Source organism: Onychomys torridus, chromosome 1 (assembly GCF_903995425.1).
Source record: "Onychomys torridus chromosome 1, mOncTor1.1, whole genome shotgun sequence".
Lineage (NCBI taxonomy): Eukaryota > Metazoa > Chordata > Mammalia > Rodentia > Cricetidae > Onychomys > Onychomys torridus.
This window is the reverse complement of record NC_050443.1, coordinates 7,124,873-7,148,008: the sequence shown is the minus strand read 5'-3', so window position 1 is coordinate 7,148,008 and position 23,136 is coordinate 7,124,873. Positions and strand designations below refer to the sequence as shown.

Below are 23,136 nucleotides of genomic sequence, written 5' to 3'. Positions count from 1 at the left end.
CTGCTCCACAAGCTGTTATAAACAATAAGCAATTGGCAGGGCAGCAGGAAACTCTTGAGTGGTGGTACTTCAGGTTGAGGAAAAGAGCTCAGGGAGGCAGTTTTCACGGGCTGTCATCCATGCTTAGGTGGGTTTTTCAGTAGTGCAGCTGGTCAAGAGTTGCCCATGCTTCTATAAGTAAAGTCAATAAATGCACTGTTTCCAAACTGGACTTGGATGTCTTTGATCTGTCATAGGTGCTCTGTGTGGGTAAGTAGATATATGTTCCCACCTCCCCAGGACACTAACCCACCATGGCTTTGATTTAAATGACCTTGACCTTGCTGACAGGGAATGTTGAACACCCTCCTTCAGGCACAGAGAGCTGTTGAACTTTTTCCATTCTTGAGAGCTGCTCACAACTCGGCTTCCTTCGGCTGCATGGACCCATCACCCTGAGCGCAGACACATACCACTCCATAAAGGGCTGCCCTCTGGGGCTGAAGAGGCTCCATCCTGTCTGAGATCCTCTACTTGGTTGTTCAGAGCAAGAGGACTAGCCCAGGGCCTGGTAAAGCTTTGGGAACATCTATTTCCAGATGCTGCCAGTAAAGCTCAAGGGGGTCATGAGCTATTTGCTTTTTGTACCCACCTGGGGTCTCTCTCCAAAACAGCACTCTGAACAACATGGGAACAACTGCTTCTGGGCTTGCAAGACCCCCAGGAGACAGTCAGACCTGTTGTCGCCCTTCCTGTAGTCTGCAGATGATGCCCAGAGCTGTGACCTTGGATGCAGAGAGGCTATGAAGCCTCAGGAGGAGGGGATAAAACTTTTAATGGCTCTGGGATTTAGTGGCCACCCACCTCCACCACCTCATGATCAATATTCTCCTCACAGTCTGCAAGCCTAGAGCCCCCAGTGTGGTCTTAGCCTGAGGTCCTTGATCAAGGGAAATCTCTCAGATAAAAGCCCCCTTCACTGCTAGCCGCTGCCCCATGTGGGGCTGTCCTGTCACTGGCTGTCTGGCCCCCAGCAGGCATGTGGCTGTGTATTCTCTTTCCTGTTCTGTTTGGCTGTCTTTCTGGGTCTGCCTTTTCTGCACCAAGAGCCTGGCTGTTGCCAAGGCAGAGACCTCGCTTTGACCGTCCTGGAGATGTAATAGTGGGGGGCAGCTTCTCCATCTTTCGTTTCTCTAATGGTACCCTGTCTGACTTCACTGCCCCACCGTCTGGACTTGTGGCTTCAGGGTAAGTGCTGGATGTGGGATAGGATTCTCTGAAATCCTGAAGCAGCTTTACAAGCTTGTGAGATGTCTCGGATAAGGGTTGATTCTCATAATCTCAGATAGATGGCCACCCCCTTTCTCTGTGTATACTTGCAGTAGCTCTGGTGCTTTCATTTTACATCACTTCTGTCTGTCTGTCTGTCTGTCTGTCTGTCTTGTTTATACCAGACTGAAATATAGGCTGCTCATGTACTGGTTTTACTCCACAGGCCAGGGTGGGGATGGGGAGATTTGTTGATTCTTTTGTATATCCTTGGTTCTTAAAATAGTGTCTAGGTAGGTGTGTTTGTTGAATGAATTCATGTGTAAATAATAAATTTTCATCACTTATCGGCCCTATGATTCCTCTCTACTGTATTCATCTTCATTTTATTTTAGTTTTGGTGACAGGTTTCTCTGCATAGCCTTGACTGTCCTGGAACTCTCTCTGTAGACATGGCTGGCCTCAACCTCAGAGATCCGCCTGCCTCTACCTGTGGAGTGCTGGGATTTTTTTTGGTTTTTCGAGACAGGGTTTTTCTGTAGCTTTGGAGCCTGTCCTGGACTAGCTCTGTAGACCAGGCTGGCCTCGAACTTACAGAGATCCACTTGCCTCTGTCTCCCGAGTACTGGGATTACAGGCATGCGCCACCACCGCCTGGCGGTACTGTATTCTTTAGCTTGTATTTTTTTCTAAGAGTGTCAAGTAGCCTCCAATTCACTAGGTAGTCACAGATGACCCTGAATTTCTGATCATCCTGCCTCCATCTCCTGCGTGTTTGGGATTATAGGAGTGTACCACCACACTCAGTTTATGAGGTGCTGCAGATCAAACTTATGAATTGAGCCATACCCCCCCCCCCCATTTTTGTCCAAGCCTTTCCAACATACTGTTGCCCACAGTAGTTCCAACACAGCCTTTTTGGTTGTTTTTTAAATGTTTGTATTTAACTTTATTTCTTTTTAATTGACTGAGTATTATGGGGTGTATGACTGTACTCCTAGTACTCAGGAAGCTGAGGCAAGAACATTGAGAGTTTCAAGCAAGATTGGGGTACAGAATTAGACTTGAGTCAAAAAATAGTTAAGAGTGTTTTGTAAAATAACTACAATCATTTTGTATTCAGCCACAAATGCAAGAGATTTTCACTTCTGCATTTTCACATTTAAAATCACTTTAAATGACAAGTTTTTTGAGACAATATCTCTTTGTGCTCCAACTGGCCTAGAGTTCCTTGTGTAGTTCAGGCTAGCTCCAAACATGGGATTATAGGTATGAGCCATCACACTGGCTTGCTTTTTTTTTTTTTTTTGACACAGTGTCTTGCTCTGTAGACATGGCTATTGTAAACTCACTATCTTCCTGCTTCCCCAACCTGAGTGCTGAAATCAAAAGTTCATTTCACTATACCTGGATCCCATATTATTTTTTAAGCCAATGAGTGATAATTGTATGTATGCATTGAGTGCAAAGCTGTATTTTAATAAATGTATACATTATAGAATGATTAATCAAGTTCACCAACAAACCCATCACTTTATATACTTATTTTTTTTGTGATGTGAATGTTTAAAATCTAACATGGGAGTTGGAGACTGGAGAATCTGAAAATAAAGGTCTTAGAATCTGGGAAAATGCTTGAATTGGTGAAATGTCTGCTGTATGAGCATGAAGACCTGAGTTTGATTCCCAGCACCCAAGTGAAAGCCTAGCATGTTGAACATCTGTAACCCTGGTTAGGAAAAGTAAGACAGGCAGTTTCCAAAGGTGGATGGCCAGCCAGCTTATCTGAATGGATGAGGTCCAGGTTCAGTGAGATAACCTGTCTCAAAAAAATAAGATGAAGATGGGCCAGTCAGATGGCTCATGGGGTAAAGCACTCAGCATGCAAGCCTCATGGATAACCTGAATTTGATTCTTCCCTGAAACCCACATAAACTCACTAATTTGTTCCATGGCTTCCATGTGTTGTAGCATGTATGGGTCTACAGTTACATCATGTATACACATGAACACATAGCATTGTATAGGCCTAGTGCAGACACCTGCAGCTGCCATATCATGTCTGCAATGTCTGAATCGTGTTCTGAACCAACATTTTACATTTCTTCTCCCTGACTCTCGGCTCTTACTTTCAGCAATTCTGAAATAGATGTTAGTTACTAGAAATTGTAACCAGCCGTATTATGCAATAGATTTTTTTTCTCCGTTTCCTTGAGACAGGGTCTTTTATGTAGTTCTGGTTCCTGGGTCTGGCTATGTAATCCATGCTGGTCTCCAACTCACAAAGATCCACCTGCCTCTGCCTCCTGAGTGCCTCCTACGTGCCAGAACCCAGCTTATTTAATACATCTTCACTTATCCTTCCTGTCTTCTGAAGCTGCTCCTCTGATTACTGTCTCCACATTCCCTCTGGCTCCCCTTTATATGTTCTGAACTGTGCTCCTCTGCACATTTATGTGTAAGTATTTGTGCATATGTATGTTTTACATGTATCCCTTGAGTCACTGTGGTTATTCTTGTTCCATTTACCCCATCATGAGTGATGAATGCGGGCTTCTCTTTCCCTCAGCGTTTCCAACTGGGGCTACCGGGTGGCCCAGAGTTTTGTCTTTGCCATCGAGGAGATTAATAGGAGTGCTCACTTGCTGCCCAATGTGACCCTGGGCTTCTCTATTCGAAACTCTGGGGACACAGTGCATGGAGCCCTCCATGAGACAATGAGCTTCCTCACGAGGCAGGAGGAGCCCATCCCCAACTACACATGCCAGCATGGCTCTCCTCAGGCTGCGTTGGTTGGGGACACGAGGTCATCCCTGTCTGTCTCCATGGCCAGACTTCTGGGACTGTACAAGTTTCCCCAGGTGAGTTGCTGAAAGTCTTCTTCCTTCCTGAGTGTAGTGCAGTCCCTTAATGCTGATAGTGAAATGATGTGATGGTCACACTAGTGAGCAGCTCTGCTGTGGAGCCAGGCTCCCTGCAAATGTTCTCCATGTCCAACACGGTTCTCCTACATGTGTAAACAGTTTAGAGAGAACTACCATCCTCCTGCATTGAGGAGGAAACTGCAATTTTTTATTAAAAAATATATTTTAAACATTTTAGTGGTTTGAAAGAAAATGTCTCCCAAACGGAATGCCACTATTAGAAGATGTAGCTTTGTTGGAGTAGGTATGGCCTTGTTGGAGGAAGTGTGTCACTGTGGAGGTGGGCTTTGATGTCTTCTATGTTCAAGTTACTTCTAGTGAGGACAGTGCACTTTCTGTTGTATGTGGATCAAGATGCAGAATTCTAAGCTCTTATTCCAGCAACACGTATGCCAGATTCTGCCATGTCCTGGCATGATGATTATGGACTAAACCTCTGAAGGTGTAAGCCATCCAATAAAATATTTTCCTTTATAGGAGTTGCTGTGGTCATGGTGTCTCTTCTCAGCAATAGAAACCCTCACTAAGAAAAAGATTTTTTTAAATGTGTATTAGTATTTTGCCTTCATGTATAAATGTATGTACATCTGTGCCTGGTGCCCATGGAAGTCAGAAGAGGGCATTGGATTCCCTTGAACTTGAGTTATAGACTGCCATGAGGGTGCTGGGAATTGGACCCAGGTTCTCTGAAGGAACAGCAATACTGTTAACCATTGAGCCATCTCTCCAGCTTATTAGTTATTATTATTATTACACACACACACACACACACACACACACACACACACACACCCAACAACAATGCCACAGTGCCCATATGGAGGTCGTAAAACAACTTTTCTTCTCTTCTTCTACTATGTAGGTTCCGGGTATTAAGCTTAGGCTTGGTGGCAAACACCTTAACCTGAGAAGACATTTTTACAGCTCTCTCACACCCACACAACCTCCCCCCACCCCCAACAAACCAAAAACAAACAAAGGAACAAAAGCAAAAAACTCTGCCCTAAACAACTTATCAGGAAGCTTGACCGGCTGTAGGCACTAGAGTTGGGATTTGAGTCTAGGCAATTGGGCTCATGCCATTTGCTCCCATCTACCCCCTGGATGTTCCCTGTAACCCATCCATGAGTGTCATTCCCACAATGGAGACCGTATCTGACGATCATCTCTTTAGTTCATAGTTTTTTTTTTTTTCCGTTTTGGTTTTTTGAGACAGGGTTTCTCTGTGTAGCTTTGCGTCTTTTCCTGGAACTCACTTGGTAGCCCAGGCTGGCCTCAAACTCACAGAGATCCGCCTGCCTCTGCCTCCCGAGTGCTGGGATTACAGGCGTGCGCCACCACCGCCCGGCCCAGTTCATAGTTTTAAGAGGAAACTTGAGGACAATTTCTCCATTTAAGGTGAACAATTAAGTAATTTTTATCTAAGCATGATTCCCACAGTTGATGTGAGAATGTTTTCATCTTCCTGCACAGAGCCACCCCTCTCCACCCATTGGCTACCACATCCCGTCATTCCTACTGTGAAGCAACCTATAATTTACTTTCTGTCTCTGTGGATTTGGCTGTTTTGGTCATATCATATGACTGGACTACCACTGTGTGTGTATATCTAGACTGGCCTCTTTCACTGAGCATGCCTTCAAGGCTCATTCACGTTGTAGTGTGTGCCAGCATGCATTTCACTCCTTATCAACATTTATAATCCTTTGTATGCAAAGACCATGTTTTGCTTATCCATTTATCAGTTCATATACCTTTGATTATGAAGTACACTCATGTGTTTGAAGACTTAACTCCCTCGCTCCCTTGGCCATGGGCTTGTATTAGAAGGTTAAGCAGCGTTTAGGGGCTTGGCCAGTGGAGATGGGCCTTAGGGTTAAATATTGTCTCACTTTCTGTATGTTTGCTGCTTTCTGTTCCACAAAGAATGAGGATTCCCAGGTCCATATCTACCTCCATGGCACCATCTGCTGCTGTGTGCACACCGCCACATGGATTGTACTTTTTCAAACCGTGAGCCTAAAGCTTCCTCACTAAAGTTGCTTCTTGTCAGTTATTTCTGTCACACCAATGAGCAATCACTACTAGAGCTGGTTCCTTATTAGGGCCCTCACATGTGCTGTTTCTATGAATATTTGAGTATAGGTTTTTTTTTTTAAAAAAAATGTCCATATACTTTTGGTTATCATAGGAATGTAGATAAAATTGCTGGGTCAAGTGGCAATTCTATTGAACTATTTAATCAATCACTGAACTGTTTATTAGATTTTCCTTGCTGTGATAGACATACCTGAGAGAAACAGCTTAAGAGAGGAAAGATTTCTTTTGGCTTAGCTTCTGAAGTTTCACACCTTTGTGATCTGATGCAGTGTTTCTGGGCCTGTGGTAATCCAGAGCTTCATGGTAGAAGTGTGTGTGGGACACCCCAGTGGTCAGGAAGCAGAGAGACATAGGGTGTGGGAGACACACTACATCCAGCAGGACACAGCCCCAGATGTCTGGTTCCTCTTATCTACTTTCCATGGAGTCTATAAAATGCCACCACTATGACTCCATTAAAGGACTAACCATTGATCAGGTCAGAGCCCTCAGGATCCAGGACTTACCAAAGCCCATCTGCTGGAAACCAAGTCCCCACCTGTGAACCTTCTGGTAACATCTCAGATTCAAACCATAACAATCACTTCAGGAACTAGGATGTGGCTCTGTTGCTAGAGCACTTGCCCAGTGCACACAAGGCCCTGGTTCTAAACTCTAGTGTTCCTGTAATATAGCAGTCAGAGGGTGGAAACAGAAGGATCCAGTGTGCCATGTTATCCTTAGCTATATAGTGAGATCGAGGGTAGCCTTGGCTAGTTGAGACCCTTCTCAACATATATATGTAAAATATACAATATATATGTATATATACACACATATATACATGCATACACAAATGTGTATGTATATTCACTCTTCACATTAACATAAGCATTGTGTGAAGATTCTGATTTAAATTATTTACTTTTCGCCATGAAGCCTCTAAATTTGAGTAAATTCCAGTCTCTTTGAATGTCTGACATTTGTTAATTTTATTTTTTGTGAGATGGGCTTTACCCTGTCCTTTTTAACTGGATGGTGTAATCTGCAGAATTTTATCCAAGGTCTTACCTATCACCACTTTAGTGTAGATTCTCACTAAAGTGCTTCTAACTTGAGGTTTCTGTAAAGTTTGTAATTTTGTTTCTTGAGATACAAAGTCTTACCCTGAAGACCTAGCTGTCTTAGAATTCACTATGTAGAACATGCTGACCTTGAAATTGCAGATACATTCTCATGCCTCACCCTCCTAAGTGGTACATTACAAGTGTGTTTCACCATGCCCCACTGTAAAGCAGGATTATTTGTTTCTTTGAAATTCTGGCATACTTAATGTTTGTGTATATGTTTCCATGTGTGTATGCCTCTGTGTGTGTGTGTGTGCAAGTGTATGAACCTTTTCATAGGTGTAGAGGCCGTCAGAGGCCACTTGGTGGCCTCCTTTATCATTGTTTACCTATCACCCCCCATTTTTAAAAACTGGGCAATTCTCTTTTTATTTAAAAATTTTCCATAAAATATGTTTTAATCACATTCTTTCCCCTCTCCCAGTTACTCCCAGACCTTCCCACTTCCCTACTCACCCAACTCATGATACATACTCTCTCTTCGTCTCTCTCTTTCTCTCCCTCCGTCTATCTCAGTCTTTCACCCTATCCCTCTCTCTTACCCCATCCCTCTCCCCTTCTCCCTCTCTGTCTCTCCCTCTCAAAAACAATGAAAACACACAAAAAATTAATGACAAAAAACCCCAGAAAATCAAAATGAACCAAAAGTTCCTCCACAAAACCAACCAACCAACCAACCAACCAACCAACCTGAAGTGTATTTTGCATTGGCAACTACATCTAGGCATGGGTCCTATGCTGCAGTGCAATTGATATACCCAGTGAGATGCCATTTTAGAGAGCTAAATCCCTTTTCCTAGTAGGTATCAACTGCAAATAGTTTCTTGGTTAGCAGTGGGACTTTGATTTCCACCTCCCTTTCTCAGAGCTGGGACTTTGGTTTGAGCCTATTGAGATCCTGTGCCTGCTGTCACAGTCTCTGAGTTCATATGTGCATCAGTTCTGTTGTGTCTGGAAGATGCTACATCCTTGGAATCATTCATTGCTTCTGCTTTTATAATCTTTCCACCTCTTCTTCCACATGGATCCCTGAGCCTTGAGGGGAGGGACTTGATGAAGACATCCCATTTATGACTGAGTACTCCAAAGACTCTCACTCTCTACATATTGTTCAGTTGTGGATCTCTGTTAATTACCATGAAAGAAGATGCTTCTCTAATGAGGTTTGAGCAAGGTACTGATCTGTGAGTGTAGCAATATGTCATTAGGAGTCATTGTATTGCTATGTTTCTTTAGCAGAATATTAATAGTAGATTTTCTCCCAGGTCCTATGACTTGTCTAGTCTCAAGTTCTTGGCCACTTTAATGTCAGGTGTGGATTCTATCTCATGGAATGGGTCTTAAATCCTATAAAAAGTAGTTGGTTACTTCCTTAACATTCTTGCCACTATTGCATCAGTATATCTTACAGGCAGGTTGCTGTTGTTGGATACAGGGTTTGTAGCTGGATGGTATTGTTGATTACTTTCACCTCAAGAAATGTGGAATACCTTCCAGAGCCACAAATGCTAGGCAGTAGGAGATGAAGTTTCTAGGTGGGCTCCAGCTTTATTTCTCCAGTGTTTGATGACATAAGTAAGCAGTATCTTTGGCAATGGAGCCTTACCATCAGGTTGTGGAGAATAACTAATGGCCTTAGGAATAGTCTATGATGTTTAGGAGATTCTATGGGACCCCTTTGGCCAAATACTCTACAAGTTGGAGCTCATTCCTGGCACTGGAAGGTTTTTAATTAATTAATTAATTAATTATTTTTACATTTTGACTGCAACCTTCCCTGCTTCCTCTTCCCCTCCTCCCTTCTCCCCTCTGCTGCCTCAATCCACCACTCCTTTGTAATCAGTCAGAAAGGGGCAGGCCTCCCATGGGCTTCAGCAATGCATGGCATATCAAGCTGCCTTAAGACCAAGCACCTCTCCCTGTATTCAGGCTCGGTGAGGCAATCCAGCATGAGGAATAGGTTCCCAAGAGCCAGTCAATGCACTGGGGATGGCCTCTGCTCCCATTGCCAGGAGTCCCACATATAGACCAAACTACACAATTGTCACATATATGCAGAGGGCCTAGCTGGGTCCCATGCAGGCTCCCTGGTTATTGGTTCAGACTTTGTGAGTTCCCATGAGCCAAGCTAGTGGTTACTGTGGGTTTTCCTGCAATGTTTCTGACCCCCTCTTTCCTCTTCCCTCTCCTCAGCAGGACTCCCCAGCCCAATGTTTGGCTGTGGGTCTCTGAATCTGCCTCCATCAGTCACTGGATGAAGGCTCTTTGATGACAATTGGGGTAGTCACCAATCTAATCACAGGGGATGGTCAGTTCAGGCTATGCATCCACTGCTGCCAGAAGTCTTAGCTGGGGCCACCTTAAAGAGTCGTGAAAGTTTCTCTTGCATCAGGCTTCTACTTGACTTCATAGGTTGAAGGTTTTATGACTAGGTTGATGTCCAGTCCCATTGCCAAGAGCCTTGCTTGGTTATAGAAGATAGCCAGTTTAGGCTATGTACTTCCCGTTACTAGGAGGCTCTGCTAGGAAAAACAAAAAACTCAGGATACTTCAAACAATCCTGTTAAATAAAAGAACATCAGGAGGTATCAACACCTCTGATTTCAAGCTGTACTACAGAGCTATAGTAATAATAATCTTATGGCATAAAACCAGACAGGTTAATTAATGGAATCTAATTGAAGACATAGATGTAAATCTACACACCTATGGATACCTGATTTTTGATAAAGAAACCAGAAATATACATGGTAAAATGTAGCAGGAATCTTAAAAAAGTTCTTATTAATAAGATCAAACCTGAGCCAGGTATTGGGGTGAATGCTGGAAGATCAGAGAAACCGAACAAGCCATAGCCACCTCCTTACCAGTTTCTCAGCTGATCCTGTTTCCTCAGACAGGAAGCCTTAGAGTCCTCACCTGAATGAATATCAGCTGAACTGCTGCTCAAAGCCTAAAAGCTTAACCAGCCAAATGCTTCTAGTTTCTGGTCTTCACGCCTTATATACCTTTCTGCTTTCTACCATTACTCCTTGGGATTAAAGGCTCACTTTCTGGGATTAAAGGTGTGAGTCACCAAGCTTGGCTGTATCCTTGAACACACAGGGATCCAGGTAGATCTCTGCCTCTGGAATGCAAGGATTAAAGGCGTGTGCTACCACTGTCTAACCTCTATGTTTAATATTATGGCTGTTCTGTCTCTGTCCCCAGATAAGTTTATTAGAGTGCACAATATTTCAGGGAACACAATACCACCACAGTAAAAAGAACCCATCTTCAACAAACTGTGCTGGTGTAACTGGATGTTAGCATGTAGAAGAATGCAAATTGATCCATATCTATCACCCTGCACAAAACTCAAGCACAAGCTGGGTGGCGGTGGTGCATACCTTTAATTCCAGCACTCGAGAGGCAAAGTCAGGCGAATCTCCGTGATTTCGAGGTTAGCCTGGTCTATAGAGCGAGATCTAGGATAGGCACCAAAACTACACAGAGAAATCCTGTCTTGAAAAATCAAAACAACAACAACAAAAACCCCAAACAAAACAAAACAAAAAACAGGTACAAGTGCATCAAAGACCTCAACATAAAAACAAAATACACTGAACCTAGTAGAAGAGAAAGAATGCACAGGAGACAGCTTCCTGAACAGAGCACCAATAGCATAGGCACTAAGAATAACTATTTGTAAGTGGGACCCCATGAAACGAAAAGCTTCTGTAAGGCAAAGGACACCATCAATAGAAAAACTGGCAAACTGCAGAATGGGAAAATATTTTCACCAACCCCGCATCCAACAGAGGCCTAATATCCAAAATATTTAAAGACCCAATTAAAAATGGGGTAGAGATTGAAACAGAATATTCTCAACAGAGGACTCTTAAGTGGCTGAGAAACACTTAAAAAATATGTTCAACAACATTACTCATCAAGAAATGCGAATCAAAACTATTTTGAGATTCTATCTTACACCTGTCAGAATGGCTAAGCTCAATAACAAAAGTGACAGCTCATGCTGGTGAGGATGTGGAACAAGGGGAATACCCCTCCACTCCTGGTGGGAGTACAAGCTTGTATAGCCATTTTGGAAATCAATATGGCAGTTTCTCATAAAATTGTGAATCGATCTCCTCAAGTTCCAGCTATAACCCTCATGGGCATATACCCAAAGGACCATCATACCACAAGGATACTTATTCATCTATATTTGTAGCAGCATTATTTGTAATAGCCAGAGACTGGAAACAATGTAGGTGTCCAACAACTGAAGAATAGATGTAGAAAATGTGGTACATTACACAATGGAGTATTAATCAGCTATTGAAAACAATGACATCATGAAATTTGCAGGCAAATGGATGAAACTGAAAAAAGATCTTTGAGTGAGGTAACCCAGACCCACAAAGAGAAACATGGTATGTACTCACAAGTGGTCATTAGCTGTTAAGTAAAGGATAATCATGCTACAATCCACAGACCCAGAGAAGCTAAGCAACAAGGAGGGCTCAATGGGGGATGTACAGATCTCCCTAGGAAGAGGAAATGGAATAGATTATTCAGGTGGACTGGGGATAGGTGGGGATGGGAACAGGAGGAATCAGTCCTTTCATGAAAATTCTTCATGTTTCATATTTAAATATGCATTTATGTGTATTTGAATATGTCTGTGTAGGAGGAAGCCTGAAGAAGGTATCAGATTTCCTTGAGTTGGAGCTACAGGCAGATGTAAGCCATTTGATGTAGGTGCTGGGAATTGAACTTAGGTCCTGTGCATGAACAAGGGCTCTAAACTTCTGAGCCATGTCTCTATCCCTCTCCTTCTGACATTTAAACCAGATCATCAGCCCATGCTTAAGACCACATTTCATCCACTCTTCTATTCTGGCTCTTCCTTGACAGGTCAGTTACTCGTCTTCACTACCCAGCCTCAGTGACAAGATCCAGTTCCCATCTTTCATGCGGACCCTGACTAGTGACCTCACATCCTCCTTTGCAGTGACCCAGCTGATAATTCACTTTCAGTGGTCCTGGGTGATCATTCTGGCCCATGATGATGAATATGGGCAGCAGGCCAGCTCTTTGGCCACTCAGGAGCTGAACAGAGCTGGTGTGTGCATTGAGGTCATCCTCCATGTTCCTTCCCATGAGTCCTTGGGGAAAATTAAAGAGATTGTCCAGAATATGCAAAAATCCACAGCTAGGGTTGTTCTGGTTTTCCTAAGCAATGCAAATTTCCAGCCCATCCTGTATGGCTTACTAGATGTCCCTGTCTCAGGCCAGGTCTGGGTCAGCAAAGACACTCTGCACATGGTGCTCGCCCTGACCATTCCAGACATTTCCCAGGTGTTGCACAGCACATTTGGCCTTCTGTATCATAGCAGCAGAGCAACTGGCTTCCCTGAGTTCCTTGCTCACCTGCGGCCCAACCAGACCCCAGAAGACATGTTTATAAAGAAGTTCTGGGAGTTCACCTTTGATTGTAAATGGCCCCACCAGAGCAGCACAGTGACAGAGGGTGTCCAGCTGTGCTCAGGGAATGAGAGTCTGAAAAACAAGCAGTACCCTTTTGCAGAAGTGAGTAAAATTGATGCTGCTTACACAGCTGTCTACAGCATTGCTCATGCCCTGCAAGACATGATAACTCATGGGCACCAGCATGGGAAAGTTACAGACTCTCAGGACTTCCAGCCCTGGCAGGTGAGAGAGGCATGTGTGGAGTGGGTGATTCAGGTATGGTTGGGGAAGAGGACATTGGTTTCAACTAGGGTATAGAGGTGAAGCTGACTGCATGCTCCAGCAAGGATGCCTCATACTTGCAACTGAGAGGCATCTTAGAAGGAACAGTGGACAAGGATTCCATGCTATGTGTGTGATCTCAGATGAGTTCTGTCCCTGTGGCTTGCCTAACTTAGCAAATACAGGATGCCTAGTAAAATTAATATTTCATATAAGAGTAAATAGATTTTTTTAGTGTCACAAATTTAAGCTTTGGTAAACAGTGGATATATATACTTTTAGTATAGGCATGCTGCAAATCAAAATTTCAAACAGATATCCAATGCTATTTATTTATTTTTCATTTTTTGGTATATGGTATGTGTGTGGGCATGGAGACACATGTGGTGGGGAGCACACTCATGTATACAACATGTGGGAAGGTCTGAGGATGATGAATCATCTTTCAATCCTCTTCTATTTTGCTCTGTGGCAGGGTCTTTCACTCAATCCCAGAACTTGTTGATGTATCTAGTCTTGCTAGATAGCTTGTTCTGGGCATCTCCTGTCTCCACCTTCTGAGGATATAAGTAGATATTGGCTGCCACATTCACTGACATTTACATGGGTTCTGGGGATTTGAAATCTGATCCTCAAGCATTTATGACCAGTGCTTTAATCATGAAGCTATCTCCCAAGTCCTTACTTATTATTGTGTTTTAAAATATTAGTGATAAATTCATATACATATATAGTGCATTTTGGTATTCTTGGCACCAGTCTGCTGTCTGTCTGTCTGTCTGTCTCTCTCATCTTCTCAAATCCATTCAAGGTAGCATATGCCCTGATCTGTAAGGGGGCCCTCTGTAAACAAATTGTTTCCTGGTGAGGTGATCAGTGAGAATGTGGACAAGGAATAGGTACATTTTCATCACCTCCACTCAAATGATCTGAGTCTCTACTGTGTGCCTGGTGAAGGTATCTGTGGTTGTAACCAGATAGACAGTAATGGAAATTGACTTTTTGTCTGAGAGTGATAGATTAAAAATTACAAGAGGTCAGACTTTGTTGGTCATACCTGTCATTTGGGTAGGTTTGGGCCATAGAATCCTGAAGTCCAGGCCAACCTGGACTACAATGCAAGATCCTGTCAGAAAATTAAAATATGTGATGAGATGTCTGTGTATATTTTATGAAGATGTAAAGTAGATGAAGAAGTAAGGAGTGAGTAAAGGATGGAAGTGAAAGGCTGGAACAGTTCTCTTTATGTGGAAATACTTGAGTTCAGGACAAGAGGATGAGAAGTCTCACTGTGGCTAGAAGTACGAGCATTGCAGATGGCAGGAACAGCATGTGTCAAGACCCTAGAATGGAGCAAATAGAAGAGCATCTTGGGAGGGACTGATGAATTATGGGACACTGTTTGGAGTGCATGGGTGGCCTAGGTGGGCTGGGGCCAGTCTTTGGAAGTCTTGCTAGGATTTGGAGTCAACTGAGTGTGATGGGAAGATTGAGGAGAGTAGTACACAGCCAAATGAGACCCTGGAGCAGGAACCACATTGTCATGTTTTTGGGTTTAATTTTAAGGCTGTTGCATGCGTGCGCGCGTGTGTGTGTGTGTGTGTGTGTGTGTGTGTGTGTGTGTGTGTGTATGTGTGTGTGCACACACACACACAGAATATTAGGTTTAAAATTATCTGGATTAATTATTATGAATTATTATTTTATTAAAGCTAGAATGTTTTTGTTAGTCTGAAAATATCACAGGTTCTTGATCTCTGTTATGCCTAATGGGTCCAGTCCTTGGTTGAAGTGGCACTCAATCACTTCAGAGACCATTGGCATGTGGTAATTTGGATAAAACAAACTGATTAGTTCTTGCCAAGGTACAATGTCTCCCTTCCTTCCTCAGCTGCTTCATGCCCTCAGGAAGGTGCACTTCAAGACTCCTGATGGAAGCAAGATTATGTTTGATGCCAATGGAGATTTGGTAACAAAATTTGACATTTTCCAAGGGCAAAAGACCCCTGAGGGTGTATTTCCATTGGTTCATGTAGGCATGATAGACCCTCAAGTCTCTCCGGGGAGCAAAATGATGGTCCATTTGATGAAGGATGTACATGTGAGTTTCCTGACTGCAGTGATGACTCCTGTCTGAGTGTGTTAAAGTGACTGGGAAAATCCAAGTCTAGGATTCCTCATCTCTATTTGTGCATGAAGTAGATGTAGCCCTAGACTGGGCCAGTCAGTTATAGCTGGTTATGCTGTTTATCTCCTAAGAGATCTTTCTCTGGATGTCTTGATTCACCAGCAAAAATGAAAATATGAAAGCTGGGATCAGGAGATGGCTCAGTGGTTAAAGTATTTTGTATGCAAGGACAAGAACCAGATTTTGGATCTCCAGAACACTTGTACATGATGAGTGGGCAGTGTGGAAGGTGGAGACACAGAGATGCACAAAGCTAACTGCCTAGTAAGATGAGCTGTATTAGTGAAGTCTGGGTTTTACTTTGAGCCTCTGCCTCAATGAACACAGTGAGAAAGCAGTTGAGGATGATTCCCAATATTAACCTTGGGCCTCCACATATACTTGTCCATACATAAACATGACCCCACATGGATGTACAAGTGGAAAACAAATATTTATACCACACACACATAAACATGGGGGAAGAAAAGAGCATACTAGACTCACTAATAGAATGAGAATCTGCAGCTGGTACTCACTTGGGAGTATTTTCATTGTCTGTGTTCAGGACCTGATCTGAGAGGTGGATGATACTGATCCACTGAAGTTAGACACTTTCCCATGGTCCACTTGGGATGTGGACTCAACAGACACTTAGTTTATCTGCTGTGTTAACTTTTTTCCCCACTGTGAGCAATACCTGATAAACAGTTCAAAGAGTGGAAAGGTATTTATTGCCTCCGGGTTTGAGAGCTCCAAGTTCAGATGTATCCTTTGCTTTGGGTGTGTGTGGTTGAGGCAGTATGTCATGCATGGCAGCAGGTAGGTGTGGTGGAACAGGTTGCTCAATTCGTGGGTGCCAGAAAGTAGGGAGGTGGGGAACTAGGTAGATTAGATAGGTAAACAAGTTACATCTTACCAGTGCATACTCTCTGTGACCCACTTCTGCCATCTAGGTCCTACTTCCATTTCCACCATCTACAATAAACCATCAAGTTATGAGTCCATTAAAAAATAACCCATTCATTAGGTTAGAGGCAACAAAATCTAATCATTCTTCAACAACCTACCATCTAGTAACTTGTGCCACAACTCATGAGACTTTGGGAAATATTTGAGATTCAAACACTGACATTTATTAACAAAATTCTATGTAGTGTTGAGATAGATATGTCTGTGTGTGGAGTGTGGTGTATAGCAATGCCCCAGCTTCCTGTCCTGTGCCAGTGAAGAAAGAGTCCCCTCCTCTACAACTTTATCTAACTTTGTTCTGGTGGCATCTCCAGTCAATGGTGGCCTTAAGGTTTTATACATGACAATGAGATTCCCATTCTTGGATTTCTCAAGCTTAAAGGGCACATACTATGTGTTCCAAGGACTTCTTTGAAGAACCTTTCAATGGCCTTGATGATGGGAGAGTTTTCTGCTGTCTTCTGTTGTGGCAGTGATGTCAGCATGCCACACTTCCATCTTCATAATCCTTGCCTGGAGGTAGAGCCTTGCTAAGAAAAACTGGGTCATCCTTGGCAGTTCCAAGGTATATGGGAGGATGACTAAGTGTGGTGTGAAAGTGTGTGTGTGTGTGTGTGTGTGTGTGTGTGTGTGTGTGTGTGTGTGCTGAAGGAGTCAGTACCTGTAATTTTTCTCTTATTAGATTTTTTAAGTGAAAAACATCAGCCCAGTCAAACTGTAAATCTCAACACTTCACAGAGGGAGATGGAGAAGAGGAAGCCATGTCTTCTCAGTTAGGCATGGAGGCCAGCAGGCAGCCACAAGGCTGCTGGAAACTTCAGTTAAAGAAATAGAAAGCAAAGAGCATCAAGGAAAGCATGTCCAGGATATGGAGAGTATTTAAAAGAAGGAAAGAGTTAAAAATACAGAAAAAGGAAAAATACTCTTTTCTGAGTTATTGAGTTAAGCAGGCTGACTTGACAATACTGCATGGCAGCACTTCTATAATGTCTGCTGATACAATGCTACTTCAAGTTTTATTTTTGCATGTTTTCTAGCATATATATTTGTGTAGTGTGTGCATGCTGGTGCCTGGGGAGGCTGTAAGAGGGCATTGGAACCTCTGGAACTGGAGTTACAGTGTGAGCTGCTGTATGGATGCTGGGAACTAAACGCTGCTCCTCTGGAAGAGCAGCCTATACTCTGAACCACTGAACCTTCTCTTCTGCCCCCAAGCATTCAATTGTTGATGTAGAAGCCCCAGAGATTGGGAAAGAAAACATATCACAATGTTTAGCTATGTTTTTGAAACTGTTAGTGATGCAAGCCAGATGTAGCCCTTCCTCTATTTCATTCAAAGGTGCATTTCCAATCTGGCATCTGATGGGATAGACAGGTTTTCTGAAATGCATCTCATCTAGTGGGCTGTGAAACTGTTCTGTTTTGGTTCTTAGGGTGAGGTTAAGCATCTGTATTCCTGGAGAATCACTGGTGACACTGTTCTCACTGTTACTAGGTGCCCAGATCTGTCTGCAGTGAAAGCTGCCTTCCAGGGTTCAACCAAGTGCCCAGGCTGGGAGCCCCCCACTGCTGTTTTGATTGCAGACCCTGCCCTGAGGGACAGTTTGCAGACCAAAGAGGTAAGGGCTTGTGGAGCTGAAATCTGATGGGTCAAGAGGGCCCTGTGAGCCTCCTGTACTTGTCCATTGTCTTTGTTACTTTTCTACTGTGGTGAAGAGACACCATGACCAAGGCAGCCTCTAAAAGAAAAGAATTCAACTGGGGGCTTCCTTAGAGTATCAAAGAGTGTAGGCCCATAACCATCATGGTTGGAAGCCTGGCATGAGGCAGGCTGTCATGGCGTTTTAGCAGTAGCTGAGATCTTACCTTCTAATCTACAGGTAGCAGACTGGCAGAGACGTGGAGGGTGGGCCTGGTGTGGGAGTTTGAACTTTCAAAGGCAGCCCCCATTGACACCCCTCATCCAACAATGCTACACATCCCAATCCATCCCAACAGTCCACCAACTAGGAACCAAACTTTCAAATATATGAGACAGTGTGAAGGCCATTCTAAGTCAAACCTCCATACCCGTCCACTGAGGGATATGAGGATATTACACAGTCTTTGCTTTCCGTGGAACACCAGCCAGAATTTTAGACTTATAGTTGTTCTTAGCTAAATGCTTTATTGAGACAGATAAGTGTATGGACCATAATTGGAGTGCATAATTAATTATCCTCTAGCAAACACTGTACATACTTTGCCCCTGATTAAGAAAGATGGCATATGCTACTTAGACAAGCTTCTAATGGTTCTGTAATCACAACCCTGTCTTTTGCCAACACTGATGAATTTTACTGACTTTTGAATCCTCTTGTAAGTGGAATTGCATGGTAGATGTTCTTTTGTGGTTTTGGGATTCGTTCTGGAGGTTGAATGGCAGCAGACAACCACATCCCATGCTGCTTGAGCTTCAGAACATACTCTGTTACCATTCTGAAAGCTGGAAACACAAAGCAAGTTGACTTTAGGGTTGGTTCAGTATGTGGCCTCACTTCTGCCACGGAAGAGTCATCTCCTAAGTGTGTGCTCTCATTTTGTCTTATTTGTGTGTGTGTCTTTTTTTTTTGTGGCTTGTTTATAAACACTGTCTCACCATGCAGCTCTGGCTGACTTTTAACTCCTCATGTTGACCAGTCTGGCCCTAAACTGATAGAAATCTACTGGCTTCTGCTCCTCAAGTGCTGAGATTAAAGTCATGCTCTGCTAGCCCCAGCCCAAACTCCCCTTTCTTTCTTGGAATAAGGGTCTACCTTGGTGACATCATTTAAACTTTATTACATCATTTCCAGTTTACTCATGAGAAAATATATCCCATTTTGAGGTGCTTAGGGACAGGACTTCAACAAATGAAGTTTGTGGGCACAGTTCAGGCTAACCCATTTGTTAATATGATCAGTTACTGATACTATTGGAAAGAAATGAACCATTAAAAACTCACATAAGAGACCAGGTATGGTGGCACATTCCTATAATCTCAGCACTCAGGAGGCAGAGACAGGAGGAACTTTGGGGATTTGGTCTGCCAGTATAGTCAACTCAGTAATATCCAGGTTCAGTGAGAGATCCTGTCTTAAAACCTAAGGTAAAAAGGTGGCTGAGGAGGAGCCTCAACAGTTAGGAACACCCACATGGTGGCTCACAACCACGTGCACCTCCAGTTTCAGGGGAACTGATGGTAACTTCTGAGTTCTGCAGGCACCAGGCATGCACATGATTTCTATACATAGGTATAGACAAAACAGTCAACAAGTAAAATAAAATAAGGAATTACAAAACAATAAGCTGCAGAGTCTGGTGCAATGGTTCATTAGTTAAAGTATTCACTGTGTACCTTGACAGTGTAAGTTCAGCACCTGGGACCCACAGGGAAGAAGGTGAGCTCCAAATTCCTGACAGTTGTACTGACCTTCACTTGCACACCTTGGCATGCCTGAGCCCATGCAAACATACACACAAACAATAAACAAATAAGTTTGATTAGAAAAATAAGGAAGGGGAGGTGGTTGAGCAATAATATCTGATGATAATGTCTTGTCTTGACAAGTATGTCCATCAACTTACATACATGTGTGCACACACAAATCTGCACATACACAAACTCACACCAATTAGGTATAGTGAGTGGTACAGGCCTATAATCACAGCACTTGAGAGGATGTGCAGGAGGCTTAGGAGTTGAAGGTCATCCTCTGCTACTCAACAAGTTCAAGGCCAGCCTGGGATACATGAGAACTGAAGACAGAAACAAAACTCCTCCCATAAAACAGATACAGAGTGCAGGTTTTTCCTTTGTGTCTCTGCCTCTATTATTAGCCATTCCAGCCCTGGTCACCAGGAATAAATCATAAATACATGACTTGATGGAAAGGCTGTAAGAGCAGTTACTGCTTAGGACGCCTTCCTTCAGAGCTGGTGTAGTTCATATAGTGTGGTAGAGTAGATGTCTCTGTGTCTCCCATAGACATGAAGAGCTGTCTTCTGTGCCCCAAGGAGCAGTACTCGAGCCACACGAGAGACCGTTGCCTGCCCAGGACAGAGATCTTCCTGGCCTTTGAGGAACCTCTGGGATTCATGCTGGCTTTGGCGGCACTCTTCCTGGCTGGTCTGGCTGTCCTGGTTCTGGGAGTGTTCCTGAAACACAGAGACAGCCCTGTGGTCAGAGCCAACAACAGAAGTCTCAGCTACTTACTCCTGGTCTCTCTTTGCCTCTGTGCCCTGTGTGCCTTGCTGTTCCTTGGGCGACCCAGTGTCACGACATGCCTCCTCCGTCAGACCACCTTTGCTGTGGTGTTCACGGTGGCCGTGTCCTCTGTTCTGGCCAAGACTCTCACAGTGGTCCTGGCCTTCAGGGTCACTAGGCCAGGGGACAGGATCCGAGTATGCCTGAGCCCTGGGGCTTCCACCTCAGTGGTCCTTATTGCTTCCTTCATGCAGGTTGTTCTTTGTGGGGTCTGGCTGGCCACATCCCCACCATTCCCAGACAGGGATATGGTCTCAGAGCCCCAGCACATTGTCATCCAGTGCCAGGAGGGTTCTGGCACCATCTTCTTCTGTGTGCTGGGCTACTTGGGTTTCCTGGCAGCAGGTACCTTCTCTGTAGCTTTTCTGGCCAGAGGCCTGCCAGATGTCTTCAATGAGACTAAGTTCCTGACCTTCAGCATGCTGCTTTTCTGCAGTGTCTGGACAGCCTTCCTGCCCCTGTACCACAGTGCCCGGGGCAAGTCCACTGTGGCTGTAGAGATCTTCTCCATCCTGGCCTCCACTGCTGGCCTTCTGGGTGGCATCTTCATCCCCAAGTGCTACATCATCTTACTGAAACCAGAGAGGAACACTGCTGTGTGGCTAAGGCAAGGCCACCAGGCACAGCAGGATAGGCAGAGTAAGGTGCTCCAGAGAATGTCTCCCTAGATCCACACCACAATCCTTTACGATCTATTCCTTGGGGAAGTCACCAGGACTACCCTTGTGATTTTGTCTTATTGTTTTTGTGTGTATCAAAAGGTATTTCAAAGACAGATCATGATAAAAGTGAGATACTTTTAACAAAACACTCATGACTGTCACTTGATATTGGCCACATAGATGGTTATTTACTATTCTCTATGTATTACTAAAATTTATCACAATTAAGATAGTTAGAAAGGGGAGTTGACAAGATGTTCAATGGTTAGAAGCACTTACCATTAAACTTGCAACCTGGGTTTGATACAGAGGACCCAGATGTTGGAAGGAGAGAGTTGACACCACTAAGTTGCTGTGTTACCTCTGCTTGCTACTAGAAGCACCCCCTATCTTCATACACACAAAATATAAATGTAAATTGTGAAAAGGGCGATGAAGTAAGTGATGATGATCTCAAGTGTTGCTGAGGGTGTGAGGAATTGATAATCTGATTATTGATCTCTCCTTTTTGTTTTGAGATAATTAGTAGTGGGGATAGAACTTTTCACTGCCAGTTACTGCACAGACTTACCATGTGATTTAGCAATCTCACTCACAGATATATACCCAAGAAAAATAAAAACATGTCTGCAAGGACTGTAAATGAACCTTCAGAAAAGCATTATTTAGGCACTAAAAGTTGAAGCACTTGAAATATTTATCAGTTTGTGAATGTTTGGTATGACTTACTTATCCCTAGGACATTATTTGAAATAAGAAATAAATATAAAAGAAATAGAATACTGTTTAATATGTAGTTAAATACTGAGAATTTTACACTGAGTTTAGGAAGCTAAAGAACATAATATATTTTAATATTGCAATCTATGAAGAAGTGTAGCTGGAGACCTCTCCAGCCCCCACTAAGCCCTGTTAGTCTGACAACCCACTTATAAAATAAACACACAGACACTTATATCATTTAAACTGCTTGGCCATTAGCTCAGGCCTACCGTTGTCTAGCTCTTTCTCTTATATTTAGCCTATTTCTATTAATCTATACGTTGCCATGTGGCTTGTGGCTTACTGGTACCTTACATCATCCTTGTCCTGGCTGCTGCAGTGTCCCCTCCTGCCTTCCTCTTCTCCCAATTCTCTTCTCTCTTAGTCCCGCCTATACTTCCTGTCTGGCTACTGACCAATCAGTGTTTTATTTACCAATGAATCATCCACAGCAAAGAAGCAAATCCAGAAAGACATATATTAGAATAGTGTTTTCTTGAGGTTTGTAGAGGGGACATTGGAGGTGAGGCGTGTAGACTAAAGGGTGCAATATTTCTTTCTGGAGCACTGAAGGTCTGTAATTTGATTGGTGGGGCTGTAGAGGTCGATCAATGGTTCAGGGCACTCACTCCTCCTCCAAAGGACCCACATCAGGCAGCTCACAGCCACCTGTAATTCCAGTTCCTGGGGATCCAACACCGTGGTGTCTGTGTGCCACTGAACTCATGTGCTCATACTGAACCCCATGCTTAATTAAAAAATAAGTTGGTAATGGTTGTAAGACTCCACCAATAAGCTAAACACCACTACATTGTCATGTCCTTTTATTTATTTATTTGGGACAGCCTCGTTCCACATCAACCATGTTGGCTTCAAACTTGTAGCAATACTCCTGCTTCAGCATCCTAAGTGTTGGGATTTTAGAAGTATTCCCACACTTGGATAGTTGCATAAAGTAAATGTAAATGGATGAATTTTACATTATGTGAATTATGTCGCAATAAAGTTCATTTTAAAAAAGAATTATCCATCAATTACAGAGTGTGAATTTCCATTATTTCCTGATGTTTAAGAAGAGATCAAGTAGGCTTCACACCAGAGATGCATGGAGGGCTCAACATATGAAAACTGTCATTGTAATACACCATATAAACAAACTGAAAGAAAAATATTC

At 43.3% G+C, this 23,136-nt stretch overlaps 1 protein-coding gene across 1 annotated transcript; it reads left to right on the top strand.

Annotated features, from left to right (window-relative positions):
• Nucleotides 1-1,018: 1,018 nt before the first annotated feature.
• LOC118569900 (vomeronasal type-2 receptor 26-like) lies at nucleotides 1,019-21,206 on the top strand. The gene is made up of 7 exons (XM_036168167.1): nucleotides 1,019-1,227; nucleotides 3,818-4,109; nucleotides 12,278-13,075; nucleotides 15,006-15,209; nucleotides 16,035-16,040; nucleotides 17,749-17,872; nucleotides 20,260-21,206. The coding sequence occupies exons 1-7, from the start codon at nucleotides 1,019-1,021 to the stop codon at nucleotides 21,204-21,206; spliced, it is 2,580 nt and encodes an 859-aa protein (XP_036024060.1).
• The last annotated feature ends 1,930 nt before the right edge of the window (nucleotides 21,207-23,136 follow it).